General features: G+C 39.3%; 1 protein-coding gene across 2 annotated transcripts in view; it reads right to left on the bottom strand.

Moving 5' to 3' along the window:
• Window positions 1-6,484: 6,484 nt before the first annotated feature.
• The window catches only part of si:ch211-136a13.1 (HHIP-like protein 1), a 17,658-nt gene continuing 5,800 nt past the window's right edge, over window positions 6,485-18,342 (bottom strand). The window contains exons 2-14 of one of the 2 annotated variants that reach the window (XM_068585753.1): window positions 17,184-17,448; window positions 16,378-16,657; window positions 16,136-16,261; window positions 15,115-15,258; window positions 13,003-13,115; window positions 12,591-12,731; window positions 12,123-12,197; window positions 11,695-11,821; window positions 11,252-11,397; window positions 10,596-10,677; window positions 10,181-10,263; window positions 9,366-9,686; window positions 6,485-7,510 (exon numbers count right to left, since the gene is read on the bottom strand). In XM_068585753.1, the coding sequence (XP_068441854.1) occupies window positions 6,789-7,510; window positions 9,366-9,686; window positions 10,181-10,263; window positions 10,596-10,677; window positions 11,252-11,397; window positions 11,695-11,821; window positions 12,123-12,197; window positions 12,591-12,731; window positions 13,003-13,115; window positions 15,115-15,258; window positions 16,136-16,261; window positions 16,378-16,657; window positions 17,184-17,448 (2,625 nt within the window). In that variant the 3' untranslated portion in view covers window positions 6,485-6,788. Of the gene's footprint in view, window positions 7,511-9,365; window positions 9,687-10,180; window positions 10,264-10,595; window positions 10,678-11,251; window positions 11,822-12,122; window positions 12,198-12,590; window positions 12,732-13,002; window positions 13,116-15,114; window positions 15,259-16,135; window positions 16,262-16,377; window positions 16,658-17,183; window positions 17,449-18,342 lie in introns of both variants that reach the window. The other variant, XM_068585752.1, reaches the window with a different exon arrangement.

Raw genomic sequence — 18,342 nt, 5'->3', positions numbered from 1 at the left:
ACCCCCACTCCCTCCTCCCCTCATCGCTTAGAGAAGGTTCAAGAACAGAGTGGCCAGGCTCTTGGAGTTGAAAGCTCTCAGGACACGTGAACACCATTCATAACCATGCCACATAAATAATACACCAAGAATACACACAAATATTTCATATTCATGCGAGTGTGTATGTGAAAAATGTACACACTCCTTCTGTCCCTCACTCTCTCTCTCTCTCTCTCTCTCTCTCTCTCTCTCTCTCTCTCTCTCTCTCTCTCCATCTGGGTGACATAAAAGACCAGACATCCTTCCGAAAACTAAACATACAGTTTGTATTATGCATGTACCTGAGCAACATTCACAGTGCGTCCAAACACAACACACCGAAGGAATTGATGATGAAGGAAGTCTTTCTGCAGCATGACATAACATCTGAAATTGTTCATCTGAGTAAAGAATGCTCTCATTTGTAATGGAAATTATACTTGACAAACAGCAACAGTCATTGAACAAACATTTAAAAAACATCAGCTTCATTGTACAAGTTTTGTGTGTTTGTCTGCATGTTGGTGTGTTGTGTGTTGCTCTGTGTTGAACATTTGTGCTTACATATTTAAACTATGACATGTATCACAATGTTCTTTGTGTGTGTGTGTGTGTGTGTGTGTGTGTGTGTGTGTGTGTGTGTGTGTGTGTGTGTGTGTGTGTGTGTGTGTGTGTGTGTGTGTGTGTGTGTGTAACTGGTTAGAGCTGTTCTTTTAGCCCTGAGCATTACCCAATGCCACCATCTGTCCTGCCAACCAGATGGGGGGTGTATCTGCACAAATGTGTGTGTGCATGATCGTCATCGGTTATGCTGGTTATCATTTGGTACAACTTAAATGTAAATGTCTACAAAGACTCAGGATGAGTTATTTTGACATACTGCTTCCTATATTTTACATTTCTATTCACCCTAAGCTGAAAATTAAACTGTACAGATGTACAGAAACTATTAGCAGCAACTGGCTGCACACAAATGTGGCTATATTTAGACAAGATCACACTATGCAACTTTTAAAGTTGTATACTTGCTTGGTTTGTAACCGGGAGTCTTGAAGTCGTTGTGGTTTTCACACTACTGATGAGTATATGGTAGCATTTTATAATAAGTACACATTATTTAGCATTAATAAAGCATTAGTAAACACTGAATTCATCATTTATAAAGTATGACACCAATATGAACATCAGTAACTCATTGGGATGCAATTCATAAACACAGTTATACATGTTTTATTCTTGATTAATAAGCTGGGGTTTTCATACTCAAATGATGGATTCCCAATTTGTAAATTAAGTATTAAAGACTTATAGATGGTTAATAAGCTCATTTGTAAGGTGGTAGTAAATAATTGGAAAAAATTGCTGCAATTCATGATTAATTTAGTTCCTAAGCGTTAGTTAAGTATGTTCTGTGTGACCTCATCTAAAGTGAAGACTATCTATACCTTACAAAGCATTCATATGCACTGCCTCAAAAGATAACGCAAGTCTCAGTTATCTTCTCAACAGAAAAGGATAGACACAACACAAAGTGAAATGTAAAATTAAACATTTATAACTGTATCAATTTCATCCTATTAAGTTACTAATGAGTGTTCATGTTGGAATAACGCTTTATAAATGATGTGTGTGTGTGTGTGTGTGTGTGTGTGTGTGTGTGTGTGTGTGTGTGTGTGTGTGTGTGTGTGTGTGTGTGTGTGTGTGAGTTTAGAGAACAAGTTCTGACTTCATTCATTTTTTAAAAATTCTTTATTGTTAAGATTGTTTGCACTGTGGATTTGCACCATCAGTTCTGTTTTTGTGATAAAAGGTTGCAAATGAATGCTTTTGGAGAAAAGACAAGTTTGTATCCGATTAATCGAAACAATAATCAACCGATTAGTTGCAGCCCGAGTAAAATCCCTACAATGGAGAACTAACAATCATGAGTAATAGACAGTTGTTTAAAGCTCTATGACCTTTCAATTGAGAATGCACGCATTATTAATAATGGTTGATTCACTCATGAGTCACAATATATAACAGCTGAATAGGAGTACTGCATTCTTATATATTGAGTGAACAGTTTAAACATTTGCACAGTTCCGTCATGCACATCTATCATGCGTTGCTGACCGGTTGACTGTGACAAAGTTGTCAAAGAAGACATAAACAGGAAGTGGGACATCTCTCAGCAATACTTTCTCCAGTCATTCAAATGCGATCAGTGGTTAGACAAATCCTTATTTTGCTTTGACTCTGAAATTGTTGCCTGAAGCAGCAAAGTGTTGTTTTTTTTTACACATATACCCCTGTGTGGGGAGAAGAGTGACAGAGGCATCGGCACTGTAGCACTGGTAACACCTTTTTAGATGGCTCACTATTTATTCTGTATATGTAAGAGGACTGTCAATAAGATTAGTCTTCACACATGAATATACTGTCATGGCAATGCCCGCTCAATCTCCATCTTACATTCTTTATAGTGAAACCTCTGTCTCCCTGGTCTCTGTTGCAATATTCATCCATTTAGGGGCTGAATGCCAGATGCATTTTTGTGCCAAATATGTCACTTCAAGTCATCATGGCTGCAGCCTATTTTTAATTTTAAAGGCTCCTCTTAATGGGACAGAGGAATACGTCTTCATCTGTGGCTGAAATTCTGCTTGACTGCTGATCCACTATGCTTCTTCTAATCTTGTCTGTTCATCATCCAGTATATGCCCGACTGACTGAGGAGAGTGCGCTTTAAATCCGCCTGTCTTGTCTTTCGAAGAGTCTTCATGTGTATCCAAGATCTGTGGAATACATAATGAACATTAATTCAGCCAACCAGTAGAGCATAGATTTCAAGTCAACCTCATTTTATTTGAAGGTATTACATGCAGGACTTTTCGGGAAAAGAAAACAATGTATAAACTATGTATAAACTCTATATGGTAATATAGATATTATTAATAATCCTTCTCGATGATTACGATCCACTATTGTGTGATGGTTTATGACCTTGCGGACAAGATGAAGCCTACCAGCCCTGCAGGGCTGTGAGGAGTTGTGCAGTTGTGTGGATGTCTTTATGTGTGTGTTGAGAAGCTAAGCATTGGGAAAATAATCTGAAAAGAACTTTTTTTTTCTCTTGTTCTCTGCCCTGTTCTCTTTAACACCGATCCCTCGCTTATGTCACTCTATAGCTTGCTTAATCATTACCGCTCTCTCTCCCCCAATGATGTTATACAATTCATCTTTGGGTTTAATAACAAAGTTAGGTTTAGTCAATGAAACCGTTTGGTTATGTTTAGGGACATTGTCATGGAGTCACTTCAATACCATGAAGGAGTAGCATTGTTTAATGCTACTTCAGTAGCTCTGTTCGCTGCGGATGTGTTTTCTTTTAGTATCCACCACAAAAAAGTAATTTATTGTTTTCGCGCAGGGCAACATGAAAATAATGAACAAATTGTGTGCCTATTATGTTAAGAACTGCCATGATCCTGGGTTGGGATTTCAAAACTAAGAATATACAGTATTAACAGTGACATTCCGGAACCTGGCATTTCGGAACCCGGACATTCTGGAACCCAGAACCCCAAACTTCCGGAACCCAGACATTCCGGAACTCCACATTGCAGAACCTGGATATTCTGAGAAATTCTGGAACACGGACATTCCCGAACCTAAAAGCTCACTTAAGAGGCCCTCAGGTCTGAGCCCTGGCCTTCCCTCTTTCCCTCCCCGAGACGCCAGTTTGGGTTTGTGTACAACGATTGGGTTTGTCTTTGTTTGGTGCTAGTCAATAAACCATTGTTGTTAAACCACTCCCTTCTGTGTGTATTCCCTCCTTTTGTCATGACCGGGCAGCCTGGTTCGTGACAAGATACTTTATGAAGGGGATTGGCGTTCCACTTTCGTCAATTTGTTTAATTCTTTAGAATATATTGGATTTTTTTAAAACCTTTTTTTTGTTTTGGATCATTTGGTTAAAATATTGAAACTTAATTGTCCAGTATTGTTATTGTTGTATTTTAATTTGTAGTGTTTATCTTTGTGCTGCTGCTCTGTTCCAAGGATTGTTCAACCATGTGTTATATATGTTCTTCTTTGTGGTAATTTTGGTTGGAAGCTTCTAGAAACAGGTCTATCGTCTTGATTATAACTCCCAATGGAATCGTGATGTTGCACACTCTTGATATATCCGTTGTAAGTGTAGTTATATAAAGTTTACCTCTTTTATGAACCAATAACTTGTATTGCACATTTTGTAAATACAGCTGTAGCTGCTCATGCCTGCCAGCTTGGTTCCCCACAAAGCCATTCATTTGATACCTTACACTTTTAAAAATGTATAAATTACTTCCAGAGTAAATTGTGCAAACAGATTTTTAGTATTTTTTAAGCTCACCAGTTAGTACTGATATGAGGAGTCATGTGCACTCTTACATCTTCCACTGGTGATAAAACTTAATACTTGACTGCCTCCCTCTGGTCTAGAAGCAGAAGCAAACATTAAAACAGACTTTTGTTCACAGTGGACTGTTGACAAACTGAACCATTCTGAGTGGGATTATATGGATTATTTTAATTTAAAACAGAGGTTGATCTGTGATGAAACTAAAACTGTTCTCCGCGCATATAATTAGATTCTACACTGGAAATATTGAGAGCTACAACAGGCCGCTATCTTCTGTCCCTCTTCATTTGCTCCGATGCCTTCTTACCTGCCTGACTGCATGGAGACTCTAAAATACCTAAATATAGAATCATACCTCAAATAATTTTGCTTCAGTCAGTTCAGGTCAAATGTGATTCAAGTTAGACTTCACAGCAGAACGTCCTGCACTCAGTCTTCCTATACAAACAGTTTTAGGAACACTTTTTACTCACAGAGGTCAGTGGAAGATCATCTCTGTTTTAAACTATATTTAATTATTTTGTTAAACCCAAGAATGCTTTTTTCTGCTCTTGGTTTGATGTAAATCATTTATATAATATTCTTACATACTTTCTGTAGTCTAAACCCTGTACAAAGGAATGCAGAACAGCTGGACCTTCCCATCCCCAATTTTCTTTCAGGTAGCAAGATGTTGTTAAATATTTTAAAAATGCCAACAATGTATCTTCTAAGGAAAAGGTGTACTAAACATACAGAATACTTGCATTGTGGTAAACTCTTATTTTTCTCCCTTTGCATAGTTAATATGGTGACTGAAGACCGACAACTATGCCAGTAAGTGATTTTGTTGTTATATTGTACTCTTTTCTGGTCATGAGTTGAGAAACAGTCTCTACATTCCCGCAGGGTGTGTAGCCAAGGACACTATCTCACTCACAGAGCCATACAATGGGAAGAACAATTTTACTTTCAGAGTGTGCGTGTGTTAGCTGCTGTATGAAAATCAATGAGTGCCATTATTCTTCAGCATATTAGAATGAATTGGCAGAGAGTACAAAGGAGCTCATTTTGCAATAAACCTTTATTAATATAACAAACATTAAAAGTGCATTCAAATTTCCTTAAAGTGGAAACATTTGATTACATTCATGATACATCATTTCCAGTATTTCCTTGTTGAAGATTTAAAAGAAAAAAGGCATTTGATAATTTCTTTAGTCAAACCAATATGTATCGAAACCATAAGTGTTAATGCTTGAATATGTAACACCACAAATAGCAAAGCACTTTGTAGCGTTCTCATTTTACAATAATCCTTATTCAAATTCATTTGGGCATTTGAAGCTTGGTGACGTGCTGTCAATTTGATCACGAACCAGACAGTAAGTTAGCACCGTTATTTCAACTTATAACATTCACTGAAACCATGTAGCAGCTCTTTTGTTGAATACATTACAGTCCACGCTGCAGGGTTAAATATAATTGGATGATCAACAAGGCAAATCTGTCTGTCAACGTTAAAATCTCTGAGTATCATTATTAAGCGCCCGCAAGCAATTCCTCTGAAATTACTTGATTCATTCTGAAATATATCTGGAAGGCATTCTGATATGACCAGGTTCTTCATTACAGAGTAGTTGAGGATTATTGATGGTTGGAAAAGATTATGAGGTTGCTTCGGCCAGAGATCACAGACTGTATATAAGAAGTGGACGTAGTCACCATGACGTCACCCATTGGTCTGTGGACGGCCAGTTTGAAGCCTTGAGGTCGGCGTTTTGACCGTCGACATCTGTTTTTTTGCTGTACCCAGACGGAGCTAAGCACAACCGGACGCTGATTAAAACCTAATCTTAAGGTAACGCCTTTGTCATCTGTTACTCTAAATGGGACCATATTTTACAAAACGAACATCATGCTGTATTGAAGATGACTTGAAACTTGAGACCTGCTTTAGATCATATTTCTCCAGGGAGTGCAGTTCGTATCAGTAGTATCAGCAGGAGTATCAGCAGGGTTGCGAGACACATGCATTATGTGATTTGCCAAAACAGTGGACTGATAAGCTCTTAAGCTTTATCCTCATCTGGAATGTGTAAATAAAACCCCAAACAGAATGGATTTTAAGGTGATATATGAATGGGCATTATTTTTTAATTTGGCTGTGGGCAGGAAATTACAAATAAAACATCAATATGAAAACTGAAAAACAGAAAAATACAATTCATAGAAGTTTTTGCAAACTGACATCACCAACATTAATGAGCAGTCTGTATTAGCCTTTTATATCTTCTTCAAACTCTCTCGTTCTTCTTTCATCTTCTTTTCAACTTTCTGTGTTATACATCAAATTATTTTTCCTGTGTTCTCTTTTCTGTCCTATACTTCTCACTGTGTGCTAACCGCAGATCACCCCTACATCTTCCCCATGTGAGCAGTTGTGTTTCCCCACCTTGGACCTCTTGCACTCCAGCAGTGATCTCTCCCCGCCCTCACACTCCACATCATCCAACAGGATCCTGACCCTGCTGTCCGCCTCCCCCAGCGCAGCCCTCTTCATCACCGCCAACACTGTTGTGAAGCCGAGCTGTCGACACACAACAGTACCTGCTTTGCTGGTGAAAAGGTCGTCGCACACCGTCCCCCACTCGCCGCGGAGAAATATCTCCACTCGACCTCGATCTGATAAACCATCGACGCTTACCAGTCGCACCGAGCCGCCACGCAGCCTTCTTCCATCTCTTCCTCTCTTGGCGCCGCGACCTCTTCCTCGATGCCTTTTGTACACTTGGTTTCCCTCTCCGGCGCTTTCCAGCTTCTCTCTGAGGAACAGCATGTCCTCCTGTAATTTGGGCAGCGTTGTGTTGATTGGTGGTCTCTGGAGTTTGGAGCCTGATGCCGTGGGCTTCTGGCTCCAATGTGGCGCTTGTGGTGTGGTCAACGCTTCAGGAGGCTCAGAGTATAGGGATGTTGTCTGTGGAGAAGGTGGTGAGGTCAAGGGTTGGGAGGTGGTAAAATGGGGGTACTGAAGGGGTCTCCAGTGTCTCCTGGTTGGAAGTGTGCTGATTGGGATTTGAGCAATCCTAGAGAAGGCTGCAGTCAAGACGGTTGTGCGATAACCTGATGGAGAGACAGAATCACCCTCTTTATATGTAGTTTGACAATGTGCTGAAGATTGAATATCTTTGAAATAATAATTTGGCATTTTGGGAATTGTGCATATTTGCTTACTTGCTTTCTTTTAACTAAGCGTAGCGAACTGGTTGCTGTTTGGGATGACAATATTAATATCTGGTAGTTTATCTAATAGTTTTCTATCTGCAGACAAGCGTATCAATCTTTACTTCTATAACTGCAAGAAAGCTAATAAGCACATTTCCCTAATGTCAAGCATATCTCTAACTCATAAAATGGTCATTTGAGATCGGAGTATTTTACAAAGCTGCGATTTCACTAAAGCCATTTAAAGCAACGTTATTCCTGAAGACAGGCAAGGAAAGACATAAACCAAGACACAAAGATGAATGTCCAAACTGAAGCTGATGAAGAACCATTTATTCAAAATAAATAAAGCCAAAGTACCCGATTTAAATTAAAGTAATACCCCAAACATAAATAAGCAACATTTATCCTGCTTTAGACTATTGTACCAGCCAAAGAATATCATTCAAGCAGGACTTAAAGTTGCAACACAAGATAATTTCCCTAAGGTTTACTTATTTAGCTCATGTTGCATTTACATGGAATCAGGCAGACGACAGACTGCTATGTTATGTAATTATCCTAGTAATTTATTCAGCCATTAATGCAGTCTTAATATTATTCTGCAAACATTCTCCTTATGTGAGGAAGTTACGTAATATGTAGTTTTAAATTCCGTCGACAAAGACATTAAATCTTAAAATGTTTTAACTCTGAACAGCAATGCCCTTTACCGTTACTGTTGGCAATATTCTCTGAGGGCCTCACCAAAATGAACTAGCCTGCTCTCCTCCACTAACAGGATGTTCCTTTTTCCGTCCACCTGATTCCCTGTGAATGAAGCATTATTCTCACCCTCTACCTCCGCAAAGGCAAACTTGTCTTTAATTTGCGTTCGGTCAATAAGCAGAACATAAGCAGAACTTCAGACATTAGAACACTACTGTACTTTATATAAGTTTCTAACAACTCGGCTTTAATGAAATGAATACTAATCTTAGAAAATATAAACCTTTCTGTGGGGTTTTCACTTACTTTTCCAGTTAAAGTGCAAAGACTGATACAAAGCAGAAGTAAAGAAAGAATAATGGATTGAATAATTTACTATTGGGTCAATGTATCCTCATACAGTGGTTTACGGAGTTATTTCTCCTACAAATGTCGAGCAGCACGAACAACCAGTGTGCCTGTGCAAGACAAACTACTTGGTTAGGTTTTAGGAAAAGATTCTTAGTTTAGGGTTTAAATAGTCTGTTTCTTTTGTAAAATGACTGTTAGTTTTGTCACTTCCGTTGTTGACGTTACATAAGTAAGTAAGTTACGTAACAAAAGTAAGGTAAAAAAAAAAACAACAACTTTGTTTTAGCTGCCAAACTATTCATATTAATATTTTATATTCATATAACTTGTAGCTAACATGTGCAGCAACCCCTTTGGCAATTATTTGCTACTCTAACTTATAGTTTATACATTTTAAAGTGGTTTGATTTGATCAAGGAGGACATTTCTATTAATCATCTAAGGAAAGTCAATTGCACAGATGTTAGCTAATCCAGCTATTAGCATGTTAAAATGTAAAGCAAAACCAGAGTGCAAAGGAAGAAACCACTTGGCGTGTTGCCGGTTGCTTCTCCCAGCAACAAGGTGTGTGTTAGTGTACTGTTGGGTTTAATGTTAGGACTAACGGTTGACTTAGTGGTTGTGTGAACAGTGGATCTAGTGGTTGAATAATCAGTGGAGCTGGCTTGGTAAACAGGTGCACCAGTAGGCCTACCAGTGGGTGAGGTTGTGGCCGGGGTTGTTGCCATGGTCATCTGGACCCTTGTTGGTACGGTTGTTGTTTTTATTGTTGCTGCTGCTTTTAAGGTTGGTGTTGTTGGTGGTGGTGGTGACGTTTTTCTCATTGTTGTTTTTCTTGTTGTCTGTAATATTGGTTTTCTTGTTGTTGCTGTTGTTCTTAATGTTTTTCTTGTTGGAAATGGTGGTTTTATTATTATTATCGGTGATTTTCTTCTTGGTGGTGTTTTCCTTGTGGGTTTTCTTGTGGTTGTTGTGGGTATGGGTGTGGTGGTTGGTTTCTTGTTGATTACAAACTCTGCAAAAAAGAAAGACATTTTTATCAAAAAACCTATAGCGACTTTCATACATATAATTAAATTGAATACTTTATTGTCATTGTCAAAAGACAACGAAAAACAGTTTAAGCTGCTCCCATGGCAAAGACAAACATTTAAAACAAACAGACACATAACGAGTAGACATCCAAAATAAGTGGATTAAAGTGCATGTGCCGTTAATATTATTATACATAGTATAGTTAGAATTAGTATTATTATATACATAAATATGTATTCACAAAATGTTGCACAGTGAAAAGATTATGAGAATATTAGACATTATGTGTATAGCATTCAACAGATACAGCTCAGGCTAGGTTTTGGGAGAGTGCTTGTGACTAAGAGTCTAATGATATTATAAAGAACAACAACTAAAAAAAAAAAAGAGAAAAAAACACTGAGAAACCAACGGTGTAACTGAAGAAAACCAGGATGTTGCAATAAAAGAAACAATATCTTAAAATGATCTAACCTTCTTTGGGGTAGAAGTGAATTAGTTTCCCCTTTATCTTAACAGGTGAAGGCTTGATGCTGCATTTTCCTGGTGCTGCTCGCCTGTGTGGTCAGAAGAGAGAAAAAAAATAAACATATGCATGCAACCTATTTCAGGTATTTTTAGTTCCATAGCTTTTTCGAAGTTATTTTGTCATAATTATATTCTAAGATCAGCTATTCTCCTTTAACTAAAGCAAGACAAGTCAATTGTTGGGGCTGATCGATAGCTGTCAATGTGTTGCTCACTTCAAGTCTTGGTCACAGTTTTTTAATAACCAAATTTAAGAAGCTTAGACACAAACAGCTGGGAAGAAGAATTAGACAAACACACCCCTATTGGTATGATGAACGTGTATTTGTTGATGCAGTGATGCTGCAGAACGATTAGCTACCTGGAAGGGTCCACTATTTTATAGATGACTCCTGCTCTAGCTGTGGCACTCGGTGCTCCGGTGGCTAAGAAATAGAGTTCCCCTGAAAAGAGGAGAGAGAAAAGCAAGATAGAGGGTCAGGCAGACCGAGACAGGAGGGGATTATTGAAAGAGAAAGATGGTGGACAGCAGGGAGAAAGAAAGAAAGGAGGGAGAGGCATATTTACAAATAGTGTGGATGAGGGAAAGACTGAGAAAATAAAAACATATGGAATTTATAAAGTGAAGAAAGAGGAGAGAAATCACTTAACAAACTCAAAATGTGTGTTAGGGTGAACATGAGGATTTGGACTGTACTTGAACTGTTCAGATTAAATCTCCCACAGTTTCTTTCAAAGGGAGGGAAGATAATAAATAAGACCAGCATGTATCCCTTGTAAATCAGCAGTCTGTTTTATTCAAACCAGATTTAAGGTCAAACTGATACCTATACTGGGGGCTTTTGGATGTAATGTAATATTGTCATCAATTCCACAAGTCAAGTATTCACATTTTAAGGCAACAAACCCCTTAATTAACAGTATCATTTAACTTTACATAACTATCCTACAATGTGATCTCTTTTAATGATGCTATATGCGTGAAGGTTACAATGATGTTTGTTTGCATGTTCTCACCAGCTTCATCCTCAGCAAAAGAGATGATGTATTTAAAGTAACTGTTGATGAGTTTGGTGAATCGGCAGGTCTGGTCTCTTCCCATGCAGATCTCATTGTACTGCCATTCCCCTGAAGAAACATTCTCCTTCAGAGACATGAGACGCCTGGACAGAAACAATGGCACATAAACACAAATAGCACAACCAAAGTGTTTGTTGCACTCCTTATTATAAGTTTTTGGGTTTCTCCAGCCACACTTATTCTTTATGAATGTTTGAAAAGGTTTGGGTAAAAACTCACAACCAAGAGACAAAGATAGAGTCGTGCATTTTTTTGGGTTTTGTATTTTGATGATGTTACGAATACCACCCATTGGACCTGGATCTCTGCAGTGATTGGAGAGAATTTTTTCGTTGTTTAGAAGTTTTTTTGTGATTTTCAAATAACACAGTATCACTAACCCACTCATGAAATCCCCAAAGATGTAGAGTCCATTGAGGTTGGGCATCTGACAGCCTCTGTAAATGTATCCTCCTGTCACTGATTTGCCCAACTTGTGGGGGTAAGCAAAGATAGGCAAGATGTCATCTAGACATAGACATAAAACAACACATCAGTTTATCATCACAACAACTATCGCAACATTCTGCACACTGAAAAGGACCAATGTATAGATATATACCCTAATACATACAGTGTATGTGGAAAGTCTCTCGAGCCCATAAACTTAAATTATATTTTGCTAAAATAAGCCTTCAGTGCCTTCAACAGTGACAATACTTATATTGTTAAAAGAAAACAAAAAAATCTTTCTCAGTAGGAAAGTGTCAATCGCAAAAAGTAAAAAGCAAAAGAAAGTGAGCGACAGCAACGTAGAAAGTGTTCTCACCTAGCGAGGAGTTTTGACAGAGTTTGCGATCGTAGCAGCTGAAACCTTCTTTGGCCCGCCATCCATAGTTGCCTCCTTTAAACATGAATTGAGAAAGTTAGAGCAATTTCTCAGGCAAAAAGCAATTGTATCATTTTATCGAAATTGAATTGCTTCAGAATACATTAAATATACCTTGAAATAAGTTCTAGACTCACAGAACTCTGTGTGTCTGTGATCAGAGCCGATCAGGCCCCCTTTCAGATTTCTACATATTACGACCCCAATGATCTTAATTGTTATCGAGCAGACTAACTTAAAGACTGACTCTTCATGTTGTCTGATGAAGCAGTTTCACATGACATGAGAATGATTAGATCATGACAGCCATCTCAAGTAAGAGTGACGCATTACTTAAGTGTAAAAAGACTCTTAAAAGCAAAAAAAAAAGAGGCAAAATATATCGCTACAATAAAACAATCATCACACCTTTAACAATGAGGTCCACTTCTTCATATTTGTTCTGGCCTACGTCACCACAAAACATCCGGCCTTCGCCTCTGCCTGTAGTGGGGTCACCTCGGTCAATGGAGCAACGCCACATGTTTCGAACTCCATAGGCATAAATCTCTGCACAGAAATGTAAATGTTGACACAAATAGCATAGTTCCTAACATTAGGATTTTCAAATATTTTTTATGAAGGTCTTGTTTACTTATGCAGGTCCTATCGAGGCACCGGTATTACATTGAAAACTGTGTGATAACCACTTAAAGGTTTCTCCCATTAACTGTAATGTTTACAACTGTGACATTCATCTTAAATGTTCACGTCATCTTAAAAGTAATCAGATGTAATTGCATTATTCCAGAGGTATAGAACAGTATATTAAGTCATTTACCGGATCGAGCGTCCTTCTCCCTCAGGAATGGGTTGTCTGAGGGGATGCTGTACGGGGCACCGTCGTCATTGTCGTCAACATCAATACGCAGCACCTTGCCAAGGAGAGTTGATCTATCAACACAGAGGAGAGGAGAGAGGCAGAAAGAGTCAGACAAGCTTCAAGGCTGAGAAGACGGAGCGGCTCATTGAGTTCTCCTTCAAGGTGAACACAAAAAGAAGTTGACCTGAAATTTGTGTCTTCCTTTCCAGCGTGTGTTTCACCTTCGATCTTAGACGCTATCCCACCAAACTATTGTTCTACTTGTTTAAAACTACTTGTCTGTGGTTTGTGTCCTTCGCATCCTTCTGTCCATCGTTTTCTCTCCTATCTTCTCATTTACTTTGGACCTTTCTCTTCCTTCTGCCCTGGTCGCTCTCTCCTAATAGCCCTGTTCCACTCATTCCAATCCCTCCTTCCTCTCTCTGTCTCTCTCCGCCTCTCTCTGTCTCTCTCTCTCTCTCTCTGTCTCTCTCTGTCTCTCTTGTCCACATACCAATGTGTGGCGATGCAATGTGTAGAGTCAATATTAGACTTGGCAGGCTGTGTGTCCTCCTTCATTCCCAGAATAGTTAGTAGGAGCTGTCGAGAAAACCCCTCAGAAACAGCTAAACGGCTAAACTATAACTGTCTGGAGAAAAGCTGTCAGTGTCCTTATATAAACCTCGCTTAATGTTTCGCAAAATATGTCATTAACCTCCTTCTAACAAAATGTATGGTTGTTGCGATAAACAACTCCTTAGTATTCAGATTCAGCTTTAGTCTCTCTATATGATATATATTTTTAGTTTTGTCATGAACCAGAAACATCAATTTAACTGTTTTAAAATGATATCGTTCAAATATTTGTCAGCTCAAGAGTTTACAGTGTAACTGCAGGACATCTTTGGAGTATTTTCCGATGTGGATACTACAAATGAGCAGTAATATTTGAGGTGAGGTGTGGGGGCCTTATTGAGAGCGCGCGGGGCCTCCAACAATGTAATGGGCAGTGAACAGGCCCTTGCAATTGACTCACCTTGATGTTTCAGAAATATGCCGCTTTTTGAATAAAAATTTCGGCCAAATAAAAAAATGGAGGCATTTCTTAAAGTTTATGCACTCAGTTGCCATTTATAACAACTTGACATGCTTAGTCTACATAAATTACACAAATATGTATTCATTTTCTTTTCCTATATATATAGATATAGATTTTGTCAATTCTCTAATTGATCATGTGACAATATGTATGGTAACTAATCCTACAAGCTTTCTCTTTGACCTGTCTACTCTCCCTAATACAGTAGCATAAGTAACTTATTCAACTGTAAAATCCAACACATTGTTCCTAAAATACAGTATATAAACACGTAATGGTGTGTGTGTGTGTGCTTCAGAACAAGTAACTTGCGTGCAACAGAGCCTCCGTCAAAATAGGGTGCCTTCCTTTTTTATGATGATGTGTGTGCACAAATAACTCATTTGTACCATATAAGTGTAATTATGTGAGTCGGTTCCCAGCCCAGCAAGATCCTCACTTTACGGGAATTTTTATGAGTGGAAGATAACCTGTCTTCAAGAAGCTTTAATATATAGTTGCAACAGAGCAATTTGAGAGTCAGCAGAGCTCTGAAGTCGTCCTTCTGCATGCTTTTGATCTTTTTCATTAAACTTAACTGGAATTTCATTACTCAGAACTGGCTTAGAACTGGCTTGTTCTAACCCGACTTTTTAATTTTTTTAATGTATGTTTGTGTAGCCAACGTCTCAACAACGTCAAGGTGTCTGCCTACCTTTTACATAATGAGCATCTTCTTCTTTTAAAATTTTAACAACCTCAGAGGAATCAGAATGATGAAGATTTATGTTATTTTTGTATATAATATTAAATGACATACAAGGCCTGAGCTTTTGCTAGGAGAAGGATTTTTAAAAACGTTTCCTTTCGCTCACATTTTCAGGTTTGTTGCTGTAATCTAAAAATATATTTTGTTACACCAACAGTGTACTACTTGAGGTATTTGATATGAGGTGATAGAAATTACTGAAGTCTCAATAATCAAGTGCTTTAATTTGTTAAATTGTACTTACTTGTTCTGTGAGTTGCCAAACTTTCCAAATGGGTCCCCCGCTCGGCCACCATCACCAATGAAGATGTACAAGTAGCCGTCATGGCCAAATAGAAGCTGTCCTCCATTGTGATTGGATGCTGGCTCTCGCACCTCAAGAATGGTTCTAAATCAAGAAGTACACATGCAAGAACTTAAAGATATTTCATCTCAACGTCTATCAACACAAATATGAACTAATATTACCTCCTAGCAATTGTAGGCCTCCATCAAACAATCCAGCTGCAGTTTACATACCTGTTTGTCCAAAATGTCATCGCCATATCTTAGACATTTGACTGAAAGGGGGAATTACAACTTCCGTCAAGTTTATCCATGAGTATTATTTTTAAGGTAGATCAACTCTCCACTATGAACCCATGAATGGCATTTATTGAAGTTATGTTACTTGGTCTACGGGCTCCATAAAGTGTCAAATTTGATAATTTCGGAACAATCTGAATTCTGAATGGGGCATGCAAGACCCGCAAGACCCGCAAGGGCCCCATTGCGTAGTCCCGTGAGCCCTCTTGCGTGCGTCGCCCCAAATTTCTGACTATCCAACAAAGCTACGCGAGCCGTTTGCTGCCCGCAAGGCTGTGATTAGTCTGCTAACCACATCCTTTATGAGTCTCGCATTTACGGTTTCATAGTATAATACCGCCATTTTTAAAAGCCGTAGCAATAACACGAACAACGGATCCCGTTGAAAAACATTTGGCTGAAGAGGTCAGCAAGTATGAGCATTTATATAACCCGTCTTTGACGGAGTATAAGGACACGCAAATGGCGGTAAATTGCTAATTGGAGATATCGGTGAACGCCGATGTGCAGATCGACTCTAAACGGTCGTTGCGCCACCTACTGTTCTCGCGTATGGAAAAGGCTCAGAAACTATAAACCACAACGAGTCCGATGCAACCGTGTGACCAGTCGCGTATATCGCCCTTTAGGTGTCTCCAGTTCTCTTACATACATTCATGCAGAGGCAGAGCCATCCTCACCTCTCAGAGGAGTGGTCCAGTTGGTTGTCATTGTGTGTTTGCAATGTAAACTCGCTGATACGTATTCTCTCCTCTTTCTTGACAGACACAGAGTAGTACACGTAAGCCTTTCTGACCGTGGTGAACCTATTCAAAGAAAAGAAGCACAAGAACACTTTTCACATGGGTACAGTGACCTTTGCTATTAAGAATCATGCAAATAATGCCTTTGAATGTCTCTGCATTATAATGAGAGTGTGAACCTTGGGTGTAGGGCTATGCAGAGGAAGCCCCTCTCGTCTCCAGCCCACGGCGATGTGAGGACAGCTTGGGTGAGGTTGAGGAAAGGACGGTCGATCCTGGAGCCGTTGGCCAGATAGACCCATACATAACCCAGCTGCTCTGCCACAAAGAATCGATGAGTCCCGTCATTTGCGTGGATCATGGCCACTGGGTTACGAAGCCCGTTGGCCACTTCCTGCAAGCACAGCTCCAGACATCCTTTGGGATCCTCGCGTACCAAGCCCAGGTTAGCATTTAGCTCTGGGGACAAGACAACACAGGAGACGAGAAGAAAATAAGTAAACATGTATGAATAAATTCATCATTATTAGCGCACAAGACACAATTGGTTGATGAGGTGTATTGAAGTCTAAGTGTGTCCGAGACTCAATTGGTCCATCTGCCTTTCCCTAGGTTTCTTAAGGTTAACAAAAAACAAGTACAACCCACTACTGACAGAATTTAGAACAACATTTTGTTCTCCACCGTGGACCTTTAATTGATCATTAGTCATTTTCAAAGGTTTCAATTCTGCTTCTGTGTTTTACATTCAGACACCCTCATGTTAAGACTACCAAGGAGTGGAAATGTCTGCGCATTAATCATAATTACTCTTGTTAGTGCAAGTTTAGGTTCTTGCCATAGAGAATTAAGACATACATTTTTTGCACTCGAAGACAACCTGTTTGTTCATGTTGGCTGTTTACGTAAGTAGAAGTAATAATCCCAACAGATGTCCATGTCAACTGCTGAGCATACACATCTGTCCCACGTGTGTACACCATACCTGCATTTGTCAATACATTAGGATAGCAGTATTGTTTGTCCTTCAGCTCCAGAAAGTTGCAGAACTTTTTCTGATCTTCCTCAATGGTTGCAGTCAGGTTTGCGAACTGCTGCGGGCTCCCTGAATCCTCTAGCAGAAGGCTGAGCGTGTAGCGACACAGATGCCAGTAGTCGGAGCAGTAATCACCGCACAGTCCAGGCAGCATGCGCATGGGTGTGTTTGCATCTTCAGCATCATACAGGTGGGCGGCGTATGGAGAACACTCCTGCAGAAGGAAAGATGAGTAAACAACTAAATAGTAGAACATGCTCTACCGATTTTAAGTTACAAAGAAGCCAACAATGCACCAGTTTTGAAGTAAATCTGTCATTGTGTGTTTATACTTTTTAAGCCTCCTTTAAGCCGATGTGTTTATCTCAGGGTCAAAGTTAAGGACATGTATGGATCACATGAATACAGGATGAGAGCTCTTAGTCCACCGCAGCTCCTTACCGCCTCCCTATGACTGGTCAGGGCTGGGTTATATACAGGCTGTCTGAGTGCATTCTGGTATAAATGGATCCCAGGAAGGTCCAGTCAGTTATTAAGTCACAACCACACTGTCCACACCCAGCATGGTGAGCTGCAGGCACAGGGAGGCACAACAACCAAACCATCATGTGGTTGACTGATGCTCTTACTCACACTCACTGCCAGATCATCTTAACCGATAATCACCAAGAAAATGAGAACAGAGGTACAACCAACAGCAACAAACTGACGAGATTGTCAACTCATCCAAGACTTCCAGTTAAGGGCAGCACCTGTCATGTTTTGTGTGCCTCCTGCCCAGAGATGAGTTCACTTTTCTAAAGAACATTTTGGAATTTAGGGAAAGGAAAGTAACTGGATGCAAAAAGTTTAAATAATTCAGCACACTTCAGAAGAACTTAGGCAAAGTCGTATTTACAGCCCACATAGCACTTGAAAGCAAATAGGATGTTGTTCCCAACGTAATGCTTCTGTTGCTTAGCCTATAGTTTTTACAAATGAATCACTGCTCTTGTTCAAAACAACGTAGTAAGTGGTGGTTTTAGTCTCCAAAACACTTCTACGATAATGTCACTGTGGTCAAAAATTTGATTTCTTCTTCTGTATTTCTTATCAAAATGGTCAGTTT

This window comes from Clinocottus analis, unplaced genomic scaffold, assembly GCF_023055335.1.
Source record: "Clinocottus analis isolate CAN_PGR_092001 unplaced genomic scaffold, fCliAna1.0.p SCAF_2, whole genome shotgun sequence".
Lineage (NCBI taxonomy): Eukaryota > Metazoa > Chordata > Actinopteri > Perciformes > Cottidae > Clinocottus > Clinocottus analis.
This window is presented reverse-complemented; position numbering and strand designations above follow the sequence as displayed.